Source organism: Leuresthes tenuis, unplaced genomic scaffold, assembly GCF_036924035.1.
Source record: "Leuresthes tenuis unplaced genomic scaffold, fLeuTen1.0.hap1 SCAF_14, whole genome shotgun sequence".
Taxonomy (NCBI): domain Eukaryota; kingdom Metazoa; phylum Chordata; class Actinopteri; order Atheriniformes; family Atherinopsidae; genus Leuresthes; species Leuresthes tenuis.
The window spans coordinates 25,009,578-25,033,610 of record NW_027325368.1 but is presented as its reverse complement, the minus strand read 5'-3'; the positions used below and the strand labels follow the sequence as shown (position 1 = coordinate 25,033,610).

Genomic DNA, 24,033 nt, shown 5'->3' with positions numbered 1-24,033 from the left:
AATACTTGGCTAAAAAATACAACAAGTTATTTTATAGATTTGGTTGCTTTGTGCTGAAATGCACCTATGAGGACTTTATTTGATTAAAAATACGAGGGTTCTGTCTGTCCACTGTTCATATTCATTTGTTGTCCTACAGTGTTAATAACACCCGGTTGTGTTGGTTACTATAGAGTTCTTGCACACACTACCTGAGCCATCTGACAAGACAAATAACAAAACAAATTCACGTCACTGGTGCAGCATACGCAAAACGCACCAGTCTCCTACCCTGCAGGAACATACTTCTTTCACACACACTCACATGTTCAAACTCTCTCATGAGAATTAACATAAACAGCTACGTTTAAGTTTAAAGTGTGTTTGGGCCATCTGGCAATGCCAGATTGACAGATGGTGCATGTATGTGTGAGAGAGTGTGAGGTGACATGACAACAGAAGGAACATAACAAGAGGGTTACTTGCAAATGGGAGGAGAAATGGGCCACAAAGAGAAGTTAGCATCATCCAGACACTGGGAAAAATGCAAAAACTTTGAATTATTGGCTGATGGTTAATTTCTGCCTAAAAACAACACTAAAGTAGGGTTTTTTTGTTTTTTGCAGCTGAAACTTTCTTGTAGGTACCAAAGTATATAGAGTCAAAAAGCAATCGCAGAGCATCACCATGTGGTCAAAATAAGGTACTACAGGAGGACAATAATTACTGCTTTATTACAGTTATATATAATTATTCTAACACTTGTCAACATACCAAGTTCACTTTTGCAAAAGACTTAAATCACCTTTGTAATTCATCCACACCCATCCTGCCATAACAACACCATAAGCTGCCACCCAACAAGTCCTCCTCTACACTGAAATTTCAGTGGGTTAAAACCACTAACTGCATATATGAAGTGTGTAGATCTTAAAAATAAAAAGACCACACCATCCCAAATCACTAAGTGGTGCCAATATGACACAATATTATACTATATGACACTATGTCATACAGCAACTAGTATGTTATACTACAATCCATCCCCATTGTCAATTTCTGCCTAATCTAATTCAGGATCACCCCATGGGGGCTGGAGCCTATCCCAGCTGCTATTGGGCCAAAGGTGGGGTACACCCTGGGCAGGTCACCAGTCCATTATTCCCTTTAACTGAGTTTTCAATTTAGAGTCAACCTAAAATACCTGTTTTTGTATGGTGTATGGAGTACCCAGAGAGAGCCTATTAATTCATACATACTAATAACTAATTTAAATTTTTTTTTAAATAAATAAATGAAATAAAATTCATAATACTGATGCCATGTTTGGTCATGATGTTCTGAATAAATCCTGATCATTTGTTCGAGCATTTATATGGTTTCCTTTAACTAATAAAAAGCTGCATATTTCAATCTGCTCTGCATTTCTGTATTTTCTTTAGATTTTGACATAAGCGTGAACTGTTTTTAACTGTTATTGACTGTAACATTAGTTGTACAAAATTTGGCTGATGGTGTACACTGACTGACAGTGGCATGAGTGGTAGCTCACATTGTCTACAGATATGATGAATGTGTTAAACGTTTTGTTGGGATAAATGTTAGAATGATTGTAAAAAATAAAAAATCAAGTGGACTTCAAGATCCAAAGAAGACTGGAGTGCTTTGATTCAGGGTTGTTTTGTATGATTTTCCCAAACCTCACAGTATTGAACAGTACTTACTCTTTTTCCATGATCTATTTCAATCTAGTAATAGCATTCCACTGCCCTATTCAGCTCAGGATTAATAATAATATATCGTCAATAATATACAAAGAGCAAAAGCTACAAAAAGTGTTCTAGTGATCTACTGCTGAGTCAGAGGCCTGTTGGCTGACAGGACCCTGCAAAACATGGTTCACCGTCAAGGACGAAGGAGAGGCTCAGGCAACAAAGACATGCGTCTTCCTGCTGATCCATCAAAGTTTTTCATTTAGACGTTTTTGTTTTTGAGAAGTCGGCGATACTTCCCTGTAACGAGCTGGTAGCACATCTTTCCTTTAAACCCTGTGCTGTTACACATAAGAATGTTCCCCCCTGCCCCCACCCAGTCAGAATCAAGTAGAACCACAGGTGGTCAACAGAGAGAAGTTCCAGTATGTGGCAGACTCAAGATAACTTGGTGTTTACTTGCACATTTCAGGTTTTTCTGTAGATGTAAAATTTTATTTGTCTAACAAACTAAAAATAAACAGGATTCCAGTCACAACCGCACAAGACGAAGCAATTCTGACAGAATCTCTGCAGAACTGTAGGCAAAGAAAATCATGTTTGAAATAAGTTCAACATCTTAGTTCAAAGTCCTGGTACGGTCTCACACTGTCATTAACTGGGAGACTGTAATAGCAAAGCACAGAGCGATCACTAATGTTATCACTCGTGTTTTTCCCACTGTATCGGAACTGCGTGGAAAGAACATTGTGTGTCTGCTTGTGCAAGTTTTTATGAGCTTCTTTGCCAAAATCAATATCTGCTGTTGAGAAAGTGATCAAAACCCATCCGTGAGTAAAACCTGTTGCCTAGTAGCCTCGGTTGGGCCATCGCAAATCAATCAGAGTAATCAAGGGCTGTGAACAGGTGGTCACTCCCCTCTCTGACACCACTTCTTGGTTAACTCTCGGTGGGCGGTCTCAGCCAAGTGCAATTAGTTAACACATGAACGGCCGTGTCCAATTGTGCGCACAACATAAAATAAGGGGTGACGCCTGAAGCGTCAGCCATTCTCATGTGAAGACATTCTTGGGTAAAGACTAGCGTGTCTGCCTGCGTGTGTCCACCAAGCAAGACCACTGAACAAGGCAAACCTGTCCTACTTGCCTCATCCATGTCACTCTGACCTCACCACCTGCTTTAAAATGTGTCTCAATCCCATTCCTGTTGTCTCCAGCTCGAGTAGAAGGTTTCACATAACCAAACGCCACCGCAACCTTAGTAACCTCCGCTCTCTAAAACAATCTTACTCTGTAACACTCCCTTGTCTGTGGGGATGTGGAATTGACAATCGGCGGTAAACAAAGCAGATAACATTATGGCTTATGCCAACCACCTGTCACTTGACATCCTGGCTCTCACTGAGACCAACCACACATTCTCCCACACCTCTCGTGGGAAAGGTGGTGGAACAGGCCTGCTCATTTCCAACAAATGGAAATCCAACCAACTGCTACCTAATGCTAAATACAATACCTTTGAATACCATGCCACCTCGGTAACTGCCCCCGTCAAAATCTATATGGTTGTCGTGTATCGCCCACCAGGACAACTCAGCGACTTTCTAGATGAACTAGACACCTTGCTCTCTTCTATCCCGGAGCATGACTGTCCCATAATGGTCCTTGGTGACACGAATATCCACCTTGACAGTCCTAACTCTTCATATTTTCCTGACACTAATGCACTTGTTTGAGCTCTGCAGTCCTCCGACTCATAAAGCTGTCAAAGTGCTAGATCTCATTTTCACAAGAAACTGTGTCACAGAGGCCCTGTCTGTCACACCTCTGCACTTTTTTGACCACTATTTCATTCAGTTCAGAGTGAGTCTCCTGAAAAAAGCATCTGCCTTCACCGCCGCAACCTCGGAAACCTGTCGCCCACCCGCTTCTCCTCCGTTGTTGCCTCCGCTCTTCCAACCTCCAACACATTCTCCTCCCTTGAGGTTAATGATGCCACGGAGTCCCTTTGCTCTAAACTGAGCTCATCTCTGGATAGTCTGTGTCCAGTTTTACTGATGCAAAAAAGTATTTTTACATTGACAAGATTCATAGTACTACTGACACCAGGAAACCTTTTTTCCACCTTCAAAACTCTACTTAATCCTCCGCCTCCTGCTACCAATCTGACAGCAGACACCTTTGCCTAATTTTTTACTGACAAAGTGGCAGCTATAAGCAAACAGTTTACCGAACCTTATACCACAAAATCTGCATGCAGAAGTCCTATTGCATCATTTTCCTCATTTACCCATCTCGCTCAGAGGAGTGTGTCTAAACTTCTCACATGTAGTCATCCTACTACATGCCCGCAGGAGCCCGTTCCCACTAATCTTTTCCAATCCATTGCTCCTACTGTAACTGCAGCAGTCACGCATGTGATTAATGCTTCACTGACATCGGGCACATTTCCTACCACATTCAAGCTAGCTCAGGTTACACCGCTGCTCAAGAAACCTTCCCTCCCTCCAACTCACGTGGAGAACTATCAGCCGGTCTCTCTCCTCCAGTTTCTGTCTAAAACCCACTGAAACGGCGGTCTTTAAGCAGGTCACCGATTACCTCTCACATAACAACCTCCTTGATCCAAACCAATCTGGGTTTAAAAGTGGACACTAAAACGGCTCGGTTGGTTGTGACAAAAGCCTTAAATGAAGCCAGAGCGACAGCTAAGTCCTCAGTACTTATCCTGCTAGACTTATAGGCTGCATTTGACACTGTCAACCACAGTATCCTTTTCTCCATACTCTCTTGCATGGGCATCACAGGGAGAGCACACCCCTGGTTTGAATCATACCTCACTGGTCGGTCATTGAAAGTATCCTGGCTTGGTCACACTTCTGCAGCGCACCACCTCGCCACAGGGGTCCCCCAATGTTCAGTACTGGGACCTCTTCTCTTTGCCATATACACCACCTCACTGGGCCAGATCATCCGATCACATGGCTTCTCATACCAATGTTATGCTGATGATACCCAGCTCTATCTGTCATTCCCACCTGACGATCACAAGGTCTCAGCACGAATCTCAGACTGTCTCTCTGACATATCAACATGGATGTTAAACGTCAAGATAAAATATGGCTCAAATGTATCCTTTTTCAGTTTTAGATTGTTTTAATTGCTGGCATATTTAAGTTTAAAGGAGCAATTTTACTTTTTTGTTGAGCAAATTTCTTCTTTTTTTTCCAAAATCAAATTAATGCAGTCCTCCAAAAAAAGACAAGTACCATGGATGGTTTTCTGCAAAAGAAGCGGACATGTACTCCGCAGCAAGCAACTGCCCTCACCAACTCGGTATTAAACATGCTGATCAGTGACATGAAGCCACTCTCCATGGTTGATGGTAAAGGGTTTCAACAAATGATTCACCAGTTCAACCCTGAATACACCCTGCCATCCAGAACCCATTCCACCCACTTGATGGAGAAGAAATATGAGACAGCCTTTCTGAAGGTAACTGGGACACACAAGCACACATGAGTATTAATAATATAATACATGTATAATAATATCTAACATATATATATATATGTAATACAAATTACAATATAATTAACTTTATATTTGATATAAACCATTAAATAAACTGATTCTAAAAAAAGTTTAAATTACAATATGGCAGAAATTATGCAAATAAAAATATCAAACTGTTATGTTGAATCTTTATTGCATAGACTGTTTGGGTCTTTGCAATCCCCATTGAATATCCTCCTTCAGTCTGACCCTGAGAGTCTCAGTGAGGTGGAAGAGGAAACCTAGGCAGACCAAAAGGCGGGTGAGAAATGAAGTTCAGATGCACTTTGCAGAGCCAGCAATATCCAAAAAGGACAATCCTCTCATACACATGGCTTGGGCTCCGGAACCAGTCTCCTTGAGAGGGGTTGGAGCAGGTGTGGGCACACACATTGCCCCTCGGCTGTATACCTGCACATTGGGGTTTACCCCAGTGGACAAGAGGGTAGCCTCCCTCCGCCGTCGGGTGGGGGGGACGCACGAAACAACAGTTTAGAGTACCCACCCTTTTTGGAGTCCCTGGGGGAGGCACTGGAAAGTAGGGCTGTAATCTATGAAACCAGATGAAACCAATAGGTTGGTCAGACTACAAGTGTCACACCGTAATGAAGTGCGGCCCCGGTGCGGTCACAGAGTCAGGAGAACAAGAACTCTTAGTTCAAACAAAAGTTTATTGGTTAACAGAAAATCTCACACAGAGGAAAAACCTGGCCTGGTGAGCAGGGAAGTCGGCCAGTAGGACCGGAGCAAAAAACCAAGGTAATCCAAGAACAGAAAATAATCCACAAAACACCAAGGGTCAGGATCCAGGTCGTGAACCAAACAGGCATAACAAATACATTAACACACGAGCAAAGAAAGGCGGAGAAGACCAGGTATTTAAACTAACGGGGCAATCAAGGGAAGATGGAACACAGGTGAGTTACGAACCAGGTGTGACAGTACCCCCCCTCCGACGACCGCCTTAGGCGGCCCACCAGGCTTGTTAGGGTGGGTTCTGTAGAAGTCGGTGATGAGGGCATGGTCCAAAATAAACCGACGTGGAACCCAAGAACGCTCCTCCGGCCCATAACCCTCCCAGTCAACCAAATACTGGAAACCCCTGCCACGACGTCTGACATTCAGAATCCGATTAACTGAGAAAGCAGGATGGCCATCCACGACCAGGGGGGGAGGAGGAGGTTCAGCTGGAGCACCAAGTGCACAAGAGGTGACCGGCTTTAAGAGGGACACATGAAACGTGGGGTGTACCTTAAGGGAGTCTGGGAGCTTAAGGCACACAGCCGAGGGATTAATGATTCTGACCACTGGAAAAGGACCAATGAAACGAGGGGCCAGCTTACAGGAATCTACCTGCAAAGGGAGGTCCCTGGTGGATAACCACACCATCTGCCCAGGCTGATAATTAGGAGCGGGCGAACGCCGACGGTCCGCCAACAGTCGGTTCCGGGCAGCGGACCTAACTAAAGCAGCCCGAGCCCCCAGCCACACTCTGCGAACTCGTCGCAAGTGTTCCTGAACAGAAGGGACGGACACATCATCCTCCTGGGAAGGGAACAAAGGGGGTTGAAAACCATACATTACCATGAATGGCGACATACCAGTAGCAGATGTGGAGAGACTGTTATGAGCATACTCCACCCACGGTAGCTGAACACTCCAGGAGGATGGGTTACGTGCACACACACATCTTAAAGCGGCCTCCAGGTCCTGGTTGGCCCGTTCTGTCTGGCCGTTCGACTGAGGATGGTACCCAGACGATAGACTACCCCTCGCCCCCAATGCGCCACAGAACGCTCGCCAAACCTGGGAAAGAAAACTGGGGTCCCCGATCAGAAACGATGTCCATGGGGATACCATGGAGACGAAAAACATGATGAACCAAGAGCTCAGCAGTCTCCAGAGCAGAAGGGAGCTTCGACAGTGGTACAAAATGCACAGCCTTAGAAAAACGATCGACAATAGTAAGGATGACAGAGTTACCTGCAGAAGGAGGCAGAACAGAGACAAAATCCACCGCGATGTGAGACCACGGCCTTGAGGGAATGGGGAGAGGGTTCAGCAAGCCAGCGGGCCGTTGGTGCGAGGCCTTCCCTCGGGCACAGACGGAGCACGCTGCCACAAACTGATTGGTGTCACGGACCAGCGTGGGCCACCAGAACCGCTGTCGAATAAGCTCAAGTGTGCGTGCCGCCCCAGGATGGCAGGCCAATCTGGAGGAGTGCCCCCACTGCAGCACCTGAGACCTAACGTTCTCGGGAACGAACAAAGAGTTAGGTGGTCCGATCTCTGGACGGGGACAACGGGAAAGGGCCCTCTTAAACTGCTGCTCAACCTCCCAATGGACCGCTCCCACAAAACAGCTTGAAGGGAGCACAGGCTCAGAGGGATCAGTCAATGGTTGTCTCTCTGTCTGACGGGAAAGGGCATCAGGCTTTAAATTACGGGAACCAGGTCTATAAGAGAGTGTAAAATTAAATCTGCCTAAAAAAAAGTGCCCATCTGGCCTGTCGAGAATTGAGACGTTTGGCTTGCTGAAGGTAGGCCAAGTTCTTATGGTCCGTCCAAACCACAAATGGAATTTCTGCTCCCTCCAGCCAGTGTCTCCACTCCTCTAATGCCAGAACGACTGCTAAAAGCTCCCGGTTACCCACATCATAGTTGCGCTCAGCTGGAGACAGCCGGCGAGAAAAATAAGCACACGGATGCAACTTCTGTTGTGAGACCTGCGAAAGCACTGCTCCCACGCCACTGTCAGAGGCATCCACCTCCACTACGAACTGCTTAGAGGTATCAGGGTGGATGAGAACAGGCGCAGAGGAAAACAGCTCTTTAAGTCTTGAGAATGCCTGGGCAGCTTCAGAGGTCCAGGTAAAAGGGCTGGAGGTGGAGGTAAGTTGGGTGAGTGGTGCAGCCACCTTACTAAAATTCCTAATAAAGCGCCGGTAAAAATTAGCAAAACCAAGGAAACGCTGAAGTTGCTTGCGGTTCTCAGGTGCTGGCCACTCAACCACCGCCCTTACCTTGGCTGGATCAGAGCGAATCTGACCTCTTTCAATGACAAAGCCCAAAAAAGAGACTGACTGGACATGAAACTCGCATTTCTCAGCCTTGACAAATAATCTGTTCTCAAGCAATCTTTGGAGAACTAATCTGACGTGCTTGCTATGTTCCTCCAGTGTGCTAGAAAAAACTAAAATGTCGTCCAGATAAACAAAAACAAAACGGTTGAGCATGTCACGGAGTACATCATTAACTAAGGATTGAAAAACTGCCGATGCATTAGTTAACCCAAAAGGCATGACCAAGTACTCAAAATGGCCAAGAGGTGTGTTGAACGCCGTTTTCCACTCATCCCCCTCACGAATACGGACAAGATGGTATGCATTCCGAAGATCTAGTTTAGAAAAGACAGTGGCTTGATGAAGGGAGTGAAAAGCTGAATCCAATAGTGGCAGGGGATATTTATTCTTGACAGTGATAGCGTTCAGACCACGATAGTCAATGCAGGGGCGCAAGGTCTTGTCTTTCTTAGACACAAAAAAACCCCCAGCACCTACAGGGGAGGAAGAGGGGCGAATGATACCTGCTGCCAACGACTCCTGTATGTACCTCTCCATAGTCTCTCTCTCGGGACGGGAGAGGTTGTAAAGGCGGCTGGAGGGGAGAGGGGACCCAGGCAGTAAGTCTATGTGGCAGTCATAGGGACGGTGTGGTGGGAGAGAGAGAGAGCTTGATGTTTGCTAAATACCTCAGCCAAGTTATGATAACAAGGATGAACCCCAGAAAGATCAGGAGAGACGGAAGGAACTATGGCAGGAGGACTCAAGGCTGGAACAGCAGATCAAAGACAATTATTGTGGCATGCTACACTCCAGCTAATGATTGTGCTCTGTGTCCAGTCAATGTTGGGGTTGTGCAGTCTAAGCCAGGGGAGACCTAAAACCACAGGAGTATGAGGAGCAGGCATAACAAAAAAAACTGATAAGCTCATGATGGTTACCAGAGATAAGTAGAGACAAAGGAACAGTCTGGTGAGAAATTACAGACAACAACCTACCGTCTAGAGCATTTACCTTACGAGGTGCTGTAAGTGACACAACAGGAATATTATGTAGTTTAACAAAATCTGCGGAAATAAAATTCTCATCTACCCCAGAATCCACAAACGGATATATAGCCACCTCCTTAGAGTCACAAAACAAAACGGCAGACAACTGAGTACGTGTGGAAGGAAAACAACTTGAATCTTAGCTTTTGGCAGATTGGGGGCAGTTCTCTCGAACGTGGCCGGGTTGGCCGCAATAAAAACAAAGCCTCGCCTGAAGTCTTCGTTGACGCTCAGTCGGAGTCAATCTGGCCCGTCCAAGCTGCATGGGTTCAGGAGGGGGCAGGACAACAGGAGTGTGAGCACCTGCTGGAGTGGACACCTCCACCTGTTGGCCAGAGGCAGAACCAAACAACGGGGTACAGGCGGAAGCGATGCAGCTCCGGTCACGCTCCCGGCGTCTCTCTCGCACACGGTTGTCCAACCGCCTCGCAAGGTCTATTAAATCGGCCAGGGATTCTGACTCATCCCGAGCCGCCAGCTCATCCCTCAAATTGTCATTCAGGGAGCGAAGAAATATTCCCATCAATGCAGCATTATCCCAGCCGCTCTCCGTCGCCAGTGTGGAGAACTCAATAGCGTGGTCGGCTACTGACCTGGAGCCTTGGCGCAGTGAGAGCAGTCGGTTGCCCGCCTCTTTACCACGAACAGGATGGTCGAAGACCCTTCTCATCTCCGCCACGAACCGCCGGTAGGAGGAGCAGAGTTGGGGGTTGCCCTCCCACGTAGCCAGCGCCCACTGCCTCCTCTCCCGTCCGGAGAGGAGGCTGGTGATATACGCCACCTTGGCGCGGTCCTCCTGGTACATCCGAGGCTGCAACTCAAACACCAGAGTGCACTGGAGGAGGAAACGTCCACAGGCTCCCACGTCCCCGCCATAACGCTCCGGCGTCGGGAGATGAGGCTCAGGAAGAGGGGGTGTTGATGGCAGAACAGCGACAGGTGGCGGAGAAGCAGCACACAGTTCCAGTCTCTGAGAGAGGAAGGCGACGCTAGAAGTTAAGGACCCCAACGCCTCCATAATGTCCTTGAGGTCCTGGGCATGCTGTCCCAATAAAGAGCCCTGGGCTGTCAGCGCCTGGTGAATCGACTCTGGATCCGCGGGGTCCATTTTGCTCGTGTGTTCTGTCACACCGTAATGAAGTGCGGGCCCCGGTGCGGTCACAGAGTCAGGAGAACAAGAACTTAGTTCAAACAAAAGTTTATTGGTTAACAGAAAATCTCACACAGAGGAAAAACCTGGCCTGGTGAGCAGGGAAGTCGGCCAGTAGGACCGGAGCAAAAAACCAAGGTAATCCAAGAACAGAAAATAATCCACAAAACACCAAGGGTCAGGATCCAGGTCGTGAACCAAACAGGCATAACAAAAACATTAACACACGAGCAAAGAAAGGCGGAGAAGACCAGGTATTTAAACTAACGGGGCAATCAAGGGAAGATGGAACACAGGTGAGTTACGAACCAGGTGTGACAACAAGCCTGTCTTAAAGACATAAAGACCTGGATGACTCAGAACTGACTGCTTTTAAATTCAGACAAAACTGAAGTTGTTCTCTTTGGACATGAGCGCTTCAGGGAGAAATGATCTAGTTATATAGTTACTCTAGATGGTATTTCCTTGGCTTCTAGTTCTACAGTGAGGAACCTTTGAGTTATTTTTTACCAGAATTTATCATTTGACTCACATATAAAACTGGTTTCTAGGACTGCCTTCTTTCACCTTCGTAATATTGCCAAAATCAGGAACATCCTGTCTCAGGGTGATGCAGAGAAACTAGTTCATGCATTTGTTACTTCAAGATTGGACTACTGTAATTCCTTATTATTGGGCTGTCCCACATATTCTCTGAAAGGTCTCCAGCTGATCCAAAATGCTGCAGCCAGAGTTCTGATGAAAACTAACAGGAGAGATCATGTTTCTCCAGTTTTAGCTTCTCTTCATTGGCTCCCTGTTAAATTCAGAATAGAATTTAAGATTCTTCTCCTCACATATAAAGCTCTTAATGACCGAGCTCCATCATATCTTAAAGATCTCATTGTAAGATATTTTCCTAACAGAGCACTTCGCTCCCAAACTGCAGGTTTAGTTGTTGTTCCCAGAGTTTCTAAAAGTAGAATGGGAGGTAGAGCCTTCAATTATCAGGCCCCTCTCTTGTGGAATAAGCTGCCAGTAAATGTCCGGGAAGCAGACACCCTTTTCCACTTTTAAGATTAGGCTTAAAACTTTCCTTTTTGATAAAGCTTATAGTTAGGGATGGCTCAGGTAATCCTGAAACATCCCATAGTTAAGCTGCTATAGGCTTAGACTGCTGGGGGACCTCATCTGTCACACCTTTCCTCACTTTGCTCTCTTTTCCCCCCTGTTTAATTTCTCAATTGATTTTATGTACATGTGACATTATTGTGGTTATTAACTTGTGTTTCCCTGTTCCAACAGGTATCCTTTGAATGGCATTATGGTGTTTTCCCCCCTCTTTTCTGTCTTCTCAAACCTCAGCTGGTCAAGGCGGATGGCCACCCTTCCTGAGTCTGGTTCTGCTAGAGGTTTCTTTCCTTTCCACAGTCGCCACAGGCACGCTCAGGATGGGAGATTGGACTGAAGACAGATTTCGGTGCAATCTGTTGGTTTCCTTAGCTAAGATATTATTTTTTTGAATTGGCTCTATATGAATTAATTGGATTATGATTACAATGACTTGAATTCCAATTGGCTTGAATTGGACTATATTACTTAAGTGCCTTGAGATGACAATTGTTGTAATCTGGTGCTATATAAATAAAATTGAATTGAATTGAATTGAATTAAAGCCCAAGCCAACTGGTCGACTAATTGGTCTGTACGTTCTGGGCCGACCAAAATACAGTCTATGATTAGTTTCATCAGTACCAAAGTACCAAGTCCTAATGGGGGTGTTTTCAGAACACCCCTGTTTCACATGTAACAGCCTGTCATCAGAGAACACCCTTGTTTTCACTATTTTGGATTAGCTCAACACACCAGAGACAGATAGATTGAAGAACATCCATGTTATTCAACGTCCAGTGGTTTGCTGAATGTTGATTTTTATTTTGAGCGATTCATTTACAGTGAGTCCTCTTCTATCATCCATGTCAAAGACATTGACAGTGTGGCAGAATTTTACCAAAATAGATGGCGGGGAAAAAAGTTGAATGCAAAATTTGCAAACAACAGTTTGTATATCAGAGCTCGACTACAAACATGGTGTATCATCTAAAAACGGCTATTAATATCATATTACACATATTTCAATGTTTAGTCTAATAATCGTTATTCTTTTTATAGCTGCAGGCGCACCCACCCGCAACAATAGCAACATCCCTCATATACACCCAGACCACGCTGGATGTTAAGCCTCCTCTATCATCCAAATGTAATGCAGTAATGCACAGCTTTATTACGTTTGCCCATGTCTTGATCTGGGATGTTTAAAAAAGATCATTTTCCCTGAATTGCCTTTTGTGTTTAACTGCCTTCTTGTGCTGATCAGTGTATTTCCTCGTTCTGCTGGGGGGTTTCAATGCTCACGTGGGCAATGACAGTGAGACCTGGAAGGGCGTGACTTGGAGGAACATAATTTCTAGGTGCAGCCAGGATATTGGGGAGTCCGATTTGGTGACCTCAGAATCAGGTCTCTGCTTTTTGCAGATGATGTGGTTCTGTTAGCGTCGTCGGTCTGCGATCTTCAGCTCTCACTGGAGCAGTTCGGAGCTGAGTGTGAAGCGGATGAGATGAGAATCAGCACCTCCAAATCCGAGACCATGGTCCTCAGCCGGAAAAGGGTGGAATGCCCTCTCCGGGTTGGGACTGAGATTCTCCCCCAAGTGGAGGAGTCCAAATATCTCGGGGTCTTGTTCACAAGGCGGATCAGTGTGGCGTCAGCAGTAATTAGGGCTCTGCATCAGCCTGTCATGGTGAAGAAGGAGCTAAGTCAGAAGGCGAAGCTCTCGATTTACCGATCAATCTACTTTGCTACCCTCACCTATGGTCACGAGCTTTGGGTAGTGACCGAAAGAACGAGATTGCAGATACAAGCGGCCGAAATGTGCTTCCTCCGCAGAGTGTCTGGGCTCTCCCTTAGAGATAGGGTGAGAAGCTCGGCCATCCGGGAGGGGCTCGGAGTAGAGCCACTGCTCCTCCCTGGTGAGGTGTTCCAGCCACATCCCACTGGGAGGAGACCCCGGGGAAGACTCAGGACACGTTGGAGAGACTACATCTCTTGGCTGACCTGGGAACTCCGCGGGGCCCCCCCGGAAGAGCTGGAAGAAGTGGCTGGGGACAGGGACGTCTGGGCTTCTCTACTCAAGCTGCTGCCCCCGCGACCCGATCCATGGAGAAGTGGCAGATGATGGATGGATGGATACACATATTACATTTTCCTCCAACAAGCTGAGAACAACTCATGAAGATTTCATTCTAAAAACCCTGACACTTCCCTTTGCAATTGGATACTAGACTTACTCAGTGACAGACTGCAAGCAGTAAGAGTCAGCAACAACACCTCGAGCAGCATCAAGCTCAGCACAGGGGCTGTGTGCTCAGTCCCCTGCTCTTCCCCCTGCTGACTCACAACTGCACACCACCTACAGCACCAATCACTTGGTGAAGTTTGCAGATGACTCCCCTCTGGTGGGTCTCATCATGAAGAATGATGAGTCCCACAACAGAAAGCAAAAACTTTCCATGACGTGGTGCAGAGACAACAATCTCCTGCTGAACGTCAACAAAACAAAGGAGATTGTGACTGACTTCAGGAAAAGCCACACTGAACACCCGCCACTGCCACTGACCATCAATGGTGCTGCTGTGGAGCGATTGAGCAGCACGAAATTGCTGAGGGTGCACATCAGTGAGGACCTCTCCTGGGCTACCAACTCTGCATCACCGGCGCAGAAAGCCCAGAGGCGCCTTTACTTCCTCTACAAGCTCAAGAGAACGAAAGCTCCCATACTCATACTGAATACATTCTACCGGGGAACCATTGAAAACATCCTGTCCAGCTGCATCACTGTGTGGGGGGGATAGCTGCACTGAATACAGCAGGAAAGCACTGCAACGCATAGTGAATACAGCTGGAAAGGTCATTGGTGCCCCACTCCCCTCCCTGCAAGACACATACACCACCTGCCTCACCCGGAAAGCTACCTCGATTGTGAGCGACACCAGCCACCCCGCACACAGACTGTTCAATCTCCTACCCTCTGGAAGAAGATATAGGAGCCTCTGTTGCCGCACTGCCTGACTCAGGAACAGTTTTGATCACAGGCCACAAAAGCTTTGTAGGTACAGGCACACACCATAGGCTGACAACGAACAGGTACTGCTTGCAAATCCTTTTTTGAGCAAAAGCCAACAAAAACATTATAATGGCAACTGGTTTTCTAGTGCCATTAATAAACTTAAATCAATCATCAATAGTCACCATTAAGATGAAAAACATTTGAGCTATATAAAGGTGAATATTTCTTGATTGTCTTGTAACTCATGTCACTGCTGACTTTATATTTTGTGGGTTTTTTTAGGGTCAGCTGGTCAGAACAGAAATTGTGTGTTACTTGCAAATGAAAAGAAGGCGTAATAGTAATAAGTGCTAACTGTTTGTTCCTAATTAATTACTTGGAATGAGTGAACAATTGTTTTGGCAGAACATCATGAAGAACATCATATCTATGTTACAGGGTGATATTAAATGCATTTGGGAATAAAACCAAAAATGGACCTTTGGTATTAAAAGCGTAGCCATAAGGAGGAAGTTGTGGGAATAAAGTATTCCTAAATGTGAATGGAATGTCATGCCCTCCACATATGAATGGAGATGCCAGGTCTACCTTCTCTGCCTGTCAGCTGTTTCTTCCACAAAGACTGACAAACAAAATTATAGAAGCTCTGCAGCCTGAATACAGATTTTGGGACCAGCCTCTCCCAGAAATAAAAAGCAGACAGAAAGTGCGAAAGCAGCTCTGAGACATGGAGCTGCAACCATGAAACAGAATCTGATCATCTTGACACATTTTCAGAGACAAGGGGAAATAAGGTCTGAGATGGTTACCATAGCAACGCTTCCTGATTGGCAAACGGGTACATCTAACAGAGATGTCAATGTGATTATTGCAGGAGCACTTTATGTAATGAGGCCACCAGTTGCTCATACTTGAACATACAATACTTTTACTGCAAGATTTCAATTCCTTAAAAAAACAATAACAATAGAAGTGAAAATATTTTGGTTATGAAGTTCACTATGCAACTTTCTTGGCCTACTTTGAGCCAATGAAATGCCACAAAATCATGAAAAGTTTGAGGAAAAAATAGTTCTTATTAGTGTATGTACTTTGTACAATGTCTGATTGTTAGAAGTTAAAATAACATTTATGAAAATTATAACCTGACAGAAATGTTTGCCTCTCCAAGTGCCAATTATTCACTGGTTTTCCTTACTTGCTGCATCCTATTCATGGTCGACGTGGGACAGGAGCCTATCCCATATGCTATGAGGTAGGGGGAAGGGTACACTGTCGACAGGTCACCTGCCCATCACAAGGTCAAAATATCCCAGAGACAAAACAAGCATGGTCACACTCACCCCTCCGGTCACTTTAGAATCATAAAAAAATGTAACATCTATGTTTTTGGACTGTGGGAGGAAGCCCAAGTACCTCAAGAGAACTACACGGGGAGAGCTTCGCACACCATACAGAAAGGCTCCAGACGAGATTCAAACCGGGAACCTTCTTACTGTGGACAGAAAAAATCTCTCTCACACGTATGTCATGCTGGAAAGACCACATCTGACATTCAAAGGAGCACTGGTTCTACTCTGAGCTCTGCCTGCTAACTGTAAGGAAGCGATCAAACATCCTTCAGCGGAAGCCCAATTCTGCCACATGTTTACACACTCATCATATGACTGAATGATCATTTTGATTAAAAAAAAGGACATAAAAATCTAAGATTGCAATAAGTATTTTCTGCAATCTGACTCAGCAGAGTGGTGTAATTCCAATTGTGAAAATTGCTCGGCCAATCATTCCTCTTGCAGAATTTGCCTCAAACTTTCAGTTGAATGGGACACACCTTTAAAAGAAATAAATAAATAAAATAAAAATAATTTTTTTTTTTTTTAAATAAAAACTTTTTCTTTGCTTGAAATCATATATTTGGTTTACAAAGTACTCATTTTTGAACACTTGCAAAACTTTGTTTACTAACATTAGCCTCTGAAGACTTAAACAAAACCCAGAGGAGTGAACCAATAGTGATGTCCAGGCTTTACTGAGCTGACAGGTAAATGTTGCGTTACTTAAATGGTTAAATCTGCTATGCGGTATTTCAACACCTGGGCCAGTTCAATGCACAACTCGCAACAACATTGTTACCAAAATAGTTATCGTAGCAACTGTTTGTGACTAAACTGCAGACTAGATAAATGTAAGTATTTGAGAATTAAACATGCATGTGATAATAACACGCTTCGAGTCACTGAGTTCAATTTGTGCTCAAACAATGTTAACATGGTATGACAAAGCTGTTCGACCAACCTCAAAAAAAACACACCCTGCAAAAAAGAGGGGTGGGGTGGAGTTGAGTGGCTCAGCCGCCCTTTTGAAACCAGCTGCTATGAACATGAAAGTCTAAGGACAGGGTTGTACTGTATCCCTGTTGTATTCTGACCAAATCATGTCAAAGACATTTCATTAAGACATCAGGTCATTGTCTCAACTTGTGACAAAAGCACAAGTTTCCTTTAATGTTGACATCAAATGTTTCATCAGAGTAGTACTCTTAACTATTTTAAGTTAGGAGTAATTGGTCCAATTTAAATGCTGCCAGTTTATTCAGGTATTTAAAAAATATCAAAAACAAAAAATATTTCAAATACCTCATTTTGACCAAACACAGAAATACCATAATACATACCAAATTCATAGCAGGCAATGAAAAAACAAAGAAAAAAAAAGAAAATATTCTTGAAAGTACTGTAGTAGTCGCTGATTAATTGTATTTTCAAACGATCTCATTAACTGAATAATTGTTTTAATAATCTGTGTAAACGGGATCTAATATTGACAGAGACTTTGAAAACAACCAAAAGTTAATCAATATCAGACAAATGTAGGACTGTAACTAAAACTAATATTTTCATAAGAATTAATTAGTATATTTTTATATCTTTGTATAGCTTGTTTTAACAAACAATTCATCCAAAACCTTCACTAATAAACACACCAAAACATTCCCATATCAGAAGCAAAGCCAGCAGATATGCAGTGTCTGTGCTTTTGACAATGTTTAAGGTAACTGCTGACTAATTATTCCATTAATAACTGATTGTTTCAGCTCTTTAAATATTCCAAAAGTACAATGCCTTGTCCATGACAGAGTTATAAATTTGTCCATTAGCATGTCAATACAGTGTCATTATGTGTCAAAAACAGTGGAGCAAGAGTGTGTGTGAACTGTTTGATGAGTATACTTAACAGCGTACTTTTAGCAACATATAAGTTAACCTCACACCTTGTAGGCTGTATGTGTGTGTGAAACATGTTGAAGAAAACATGTGAATCCCTCAGTAAGGAAGTACCAAGATCACTCAAACAAAAAAGAAAAAACAACTCTGGAGCAAGCACACACAAGCATGTACACACATCGAGTCCTACATCAACAAACTCGCCACAGCGAGAAATTCCACAGACAGCAGTATGAGGAAACAGATCTGACTGATGAGAAGCTCAGACTCCCGCACCAAACTGCTGTCAAAAACTCGTCTTCAGAGCTGCCACTCAAGTCCAGCAGCATTCTGTGTCAGAGGAGATGCATGTCCAATTCCAGAACAGCCTGTTAGCTGATAAGCTGTTAACAGCGCTGGTTACAGCTGTATGTGCGACATGGTTCTAACTGTTTCCAAAAGTTTAAGTGAGATTTGGCTTAAAAAAAAACAAAGAAAGACAGAAACTGTAGAGGGAGATCCCTTCTCCACCATACCTTTGCATAGAGCAGGGCATAGTTCCCACTGAACTTACCCTTCCTTTAGTCACTACTCAATTTAAATGCATCACATGTCACATAAACCCTTCCAGCATGTGGGCTAACCTACTTGCACAACTCCAAATGCATCCTGTGCCACAAAAGCTGATAGCGATAATAAATCTATTACCAACTAGCATAGGACAAGGCAGCTGCTAATGCACACCATTAGCAACTAATCAAACAATAACTTATGGCATACATGCACACAATAAATTGTTGCACTTGTTCATGTCTGTGAGTTTGTCCCTTCACCTCCTCTGAAGCCTGAGGTCCTTCAATTTGACTGGGCTCTGTCGTAGGCTGCTCATTCTTTCAAATAAAACTTGTCACACCAAAACAAACGAAGGCCATCAGATGGAAGGTAGGAAATGTGTGATCCTCAGCCTCTAGTGTGCACAGTGTGACCCACTCATGTTAATAGAAATCGAGAAGAGGCTTGGTGGTGGTGAATGGTATACTAATGAGTTGACCTTTTCAATGGCCAGTCTGTATTCTGTCCTCCTAATGGCCCGAAGACATCAACAGAGCCAAACATCTCAGCCTCATCCCTCTGAAGGGGCTACTCTTCAACCATTACACCAAAATCTAATTCCACCAGCAATGTTGAAAACCACTACCAATTGCCCAATATGTGAAGAAAGCTGTTACTTTGCATATTTACAACTGTGCCACTCTGTTCTGGAATAATCCATCTGCTGTTCAAAATAGGTCTCTCAGTGGGAAACACAGTAGGTGGAGCCTGTAGGTAACAATATGCGTAGAAGGCCCACAAAGCAGTGAGCTGCGTAAACCTTAAATTCAAGCTATCATCATTCATTTGAATATTGTACTCCTAAAGCAATGGAGCTAATATTTCATGTGGCCACTTGGAGCACCAAACATTGCTGAGTGAAAATTGGCAGTGGTGCTACACGAACGGATGAGAAATGAGAGAGCTGTCAGCTGACAGTCAATATGTGTCACAGAAGAGCAGATTGATACCAACTGTTGCTTGGGCTAAAAGCGCCTTGTGTTCGCTGTAAAATGGTCATTGTATCAAGATATGGCAAACTTACCTGGTCAGTGCAATGTACAGTCAAGTCTAGATAGGTTTCCTTTCACTGAAGCCAAACTGTATCCGTCAACAGTCTGGGAGGAGACCTTTCCCTATGATCTGTCGCTCGCGGCGCAATGTCAGAAAAACACTATGTTAACACCATAAACTATGGAAAACCACCTGCACACACACAGGAGTTGACTAATTCACTTTCCGCGGACAATTGGTCTTGATATTTAACCGACTACTTTCTCTCCTTCGCCGGTGTGACCAGTCTACTCACTTTCCTTTCCTTTTTTCCTCCACCACTTGAACGACAACGGCCGAATTTTGTCGGGAGGAAAGAGGTGGACCAAACCGAAAAACATGCGGACGTCCACCAGTCACAGTCGAGGGAGATGTTATATGTTACTTCCGGGAACTTTCAGAATAATGGTCTCTGATTGAAAAAACAAATAGTGAAAAAACTTACGTTGAGTTGAAAAGCTATTCACATGTAAAGGCTCTGTATGCGGAATTAAATTGAATAAAAGTACGTAAATGCACGTAAATTACATCAAATTTTCACAGTTACATATTATTTACATTAGATACATTTAATTTTAAATAGGTAGATAGAAATACATGAACTATTTTATATTTTGTACGTTCTACACCAAACAGGCATTGTTATTAGGACACTGTGTTTTGTTGTTGTGTCTCTCTCAGGCTGTGACATGTACTGACATATTTTGCTGCCTCTATGACACTGATGCTGTGTTCTCCAAGCAGATGCTTAATTTTCTCCTGATCAGAAAGGGTATCAATCCGCTGTGGTTGTGGAGTCTGTACATAGTCAACGTTTTCCTCAGTCTGGGGTCGCTTACAGAGCTCAGATAATCTGCCATGGAGTATTGTCTGTTTAGGCCCAAATAGCATTGGAGCCTGCTTTGGGTTTTGGTTGCAGATGTCCAATAGTTGATGTAATTGTCTTTTTCTTTAGTTATAATTTGGTGGGGCCGGATTGTGTTAGGGCGGTCTTGGTGCCCTGTGCTGTTGGAGCTGGACCGGTTTCTTTGCTCTCCTCTTGGCATTGCAGGGCTTTGGTAGGAGCTGGGCTCGCTGGTTTTGAGGTGCTGGCAGAATTTGATGGCTCTTTTTTGTATTCAAATTAAAAGGGGAAATTGTCCTAATTCAGCTCAACATCCATTGTTGGGGGTGTTCCTTTGGACTCTGAGAATGCTCCTACAGATCTCAGTATGCATGCTTTCGATTGGGTGTTTGTCCCATTTTTTAAAGTCTTGATTTGTAAGAGGGCCCCATACTTCACTGCCATACAGTAAAATAGGTTAAATTATAGAGTGGAATATTTTGAACCAGATTCATGTCAATGATCGAAGACTTTTTTAAGGCATAACAAGCCCTTCTTCCCTTGACTTTGAGATGATTAACGGCCGGATTAAAATTTCCAGTAGCGCTAATTTTGAGTCCTAAAAATGTGTAGTTATGTGTGTGTTCAATGTCAGCGGAGCCCAGTAAGAACTTGTTTAGGTTTCCCTGACATCTTGGTTGTTTCTGGAAGACCATAATTCTTGTCTTTTTTAGATTAACTGTCAAGGCCCAGGTCTCATAGAAGTTTTGCAGATTATCTAGTTGTTGTTGTAATGCCTCTTTAGATGGAGCTAACAGTATTAGATCATCTGCAAAAAGTAGACATTTAATATTTGTGTCAGAGAGACTGAGGCCAGGGATATTTGATTGTTCAAGTGATTTTGCCAATTCATCAATATAAATGTTAAACAGGGTGTGGCTGAGACTGCAGCCCTGTTTCACCCCTCTACTTTGGAGGAGGAAATCAGTTTCCATGTTGTTGATCTTCACAGTACATTTATTATTTGTGTACATTGTTTTAATTATGTCTTAGATTTTCCACCCAATACCTCCTTCAATTAATTTTAGGAACAGATCACTATGCCAGATTGAGTCAAATGCTTTTTTGAAATCTACAAAACAAGAGAAAATTTTCCTCTTGTTTTGGTGAACATGTTTGTTAATGAGAGTGTGAAGGGTGTAGATGTGGTCAGTAGTTCGGTGTTGTGGTGTAAATCTGATTTGACTCTTGCTCAGAACATTATGTTCACTGAGGAAGTCTTGCAGTCAGCTGTTTAGGATGCTGCAGAATACCTTCTCCAGGTTGCTGCTGACACATATGCCTATGTAATTGTTTGGGTCAAATTTATTTCCATTTCTAAAGATTGTTGTTATGATTCCTTTGCTCCACACGTCAGGGAAATGTCCAATGTTGAGGACAAGGTTGAATAATTTCAATATGGCAGTGCTGAATTTGCTGTTATACTTCAGCATTTCATTTAAAATGCCATCAGGACCACTGGCCTTCCTTGCTTGTAGGTGCCTGGGTTTTAGTTAGTAGCTCCTTTTCAGTAATTTGATAATCTAAAGGGTTCTGGTTCTCTTTAACGACTGAATCTAGAGTTTGTAATTTGTTGAAGAGTTAATTTTGGGCCGTTTGCTGATTGTTTGCCATTTTTTCCAGAAATCATTTGACTCAATGGACTCTTCAATTTCATTCAGTTGGTGTTGCACATGCTGCATCCTTTTAGTTCTGAGTGTTCTTCTGTATATTTTCAATGTTTCCCAATATTGGATGCGGAGCTCGGGGTTGTCAGGTTGTCTGTGTTTTTGTTTTGATAAATTTCTCATTGTTTTTCTCAGATGTCTGCAATCTGCATCAAACCACTTTTTATTGGCTGATTTTTTTTATTTATGATGTTGATACTGTTTCAGATTGGATAACTCTGCTGCACTGTCAAATATGTTGTTGATATCCCATACAGCTTGATCCAGGCCACCTTTACTGTGGGAATATGAAGTGGAGATAAAATGGTCTAACTGAAATTTAATTGTTTGATGTGTGATTACTTTCTGGTAGTGGTCTCTGCTGTTGTTTGTCCATCTATAAGGTTGTTTTGTATAGTTCAGTTCACTGGGCTCCGCTGCGTCAGGGTCCGTTACTGTCTTTCTAATGTATAGTGTAATTTTACTGTGGTCAGATAAGGGTGTGAGGGGATGACTGTACATGCTCTCAGGTAGAAGGGGTCTAGGTCTGTTATGTTGTAGTCTACTGTACTATTGCCAAGAGGAGAGCTGTGTGTGTAGAGACCAAAGGACCGTTGACTATGCACAGACCCAGTGTTCGTCAGAGCTGCAGGGGTTGGTGCCCGCTTTTGTTGATAGTTTTGTTAAAGTTGTTTCTGTGGGGATATGAAGGGACTGGAATGCTGATTTGGCCAAGTATAGGTCTGTCTCCATGTGGATTAATAGAGTCTGGTTCTACACCTGCATCTTCTACATATCTCTGACCAACTTCATAGATGTGAAAAAAGTAAAAGCAGGTTTGTTCTGCTTTGAGCCTTGCAGTGGCCACTCTCCCTGCTGGAACACATGCTCACATTAAGGCTTCCATCCCCTTCAGAAAACTTTGTTGGTGCTGAAAAGTTTCAACAATTTATATGGAATTGGTCTTAATTAAATTAAATGCAGTAAACAAATACAGACACACTTTAATGTTTAGATATGAAAGTGTCATTTAATTTCATGTGAGTCTTTTCCTTTACTGGTGAATTAAAAAGTAAGAGTTGGTATCAAACAGCAGATATAATCTTTCTGAGAAAAATGAATGCCAATACACAAGTATATTAAGTAAATTTTTTTTATTAAAGTTGGATACAAAGAAAAAAAAAACTAAAAACCATGTGTAATAGGTTACAGTCAACTTCAAAAGTATGAATAGCTTGATGCACACATTTTGTGAAGCCGAAAATAAGCACTTGTAAAATAAAAAAAAAATTTAAAAAACTAAATCGATATCTACATTGTAACATGATGAACGTACACTATGGAGTTCCAAAGGTGGCTATGCGGTCTGTACCCCCCCGCCAGTGAAGCAATAAAAGCAAGACTCAAAAGACAGAGTGACAGCAGTAATTCACCACATCTACTTTCTATGACAGATATATCTGTGACAAAATCTAAGACCTTCAGTAAAACTACAAAACATACTAAAGCAGTATCATCTGCTGTCCATCTTTTTCAGCTCAGGCTCTCCAAGATAATTCAGCCATCTGACTTAAAAACAGGAGTGTGCCAGCTGCTACATGCAAATTCAAACCACCAAGAGGTGGATTTTCCTTACACTTGAATCTCTTTATAAAGCAGCTTTTCAGTACCTAACTTGGAGTAAAAGACATTGTGCAACATTTACAAACACAGCACAGTTTACATAGAGTTTGAAATTCAACCATGAAATGAAAAGGACTGATATGAGTTTTAGGGTCAGGGGATACTAAGGCAAAAGGCTGTTTAATTATGTAGATATCATTAGAGTAGTAGGTTGTAGATGGGAGTCTCAGACACAGTATGAAATCTATTCCTGAGCCTCTTTGCCAGCCATTTTGTAGATCTCACCAGGACCATCAACATGGGTGATTGTGGTGGTCAACTGGATGTCCTCTCCACTGTTTGCGCCAACATCACCTGTACATATACGAAAGCATCAACACCAAAACAAACACAATACAAACATTTTCAGAGTATATTAA

The 24,033-nt window shown here is 43.4% G+C and overlaps 2 protein-coding genes across 3 annotated transcripts in view; both read right to left on the bottom strand.

Moving 5' to 3' along the window:
* Nucleotides 1-19,742, bottom strand: part of gng12a (guanine nucleotide binding protein (G protein), gamma 12a) — a 42,688-nt gene extending 22,946 nt beyond the window's left edge. Inside the window, exon 1 of one of the 2 annotated variants that reach the window (XM_072363962.1) lies at nucleotides 19,719-19,742. The gene's annotated coding sequence lies outside the window, so the exon portion shown is untranslated. The other variant, XM_072363960.1, reaches the window with a different exon arrangement.
* Nucleotides 19,743-23,151: 3,409 nt separating this feature from the next.
* Nucleotides 23,152-24,033, bottom strand: part of wls (Wnt ligand secretion mediator) — a 30,770-nt gene continuing 29,888 nt past the window's right edge. The window contains exon 12 of the mRNA XM_072363592.1: nucleotides 23,152-23,968. Within this exon, the coding sequence (XP_072219693.1) occupies nucleotides 23,859-23,968 (110 nt within the window). The 3' untranslated portion in view covers nucleotides 23,152-23,858. The remainder of the gene's footprint in view (nucleotides 23,969-24,033) is intronic.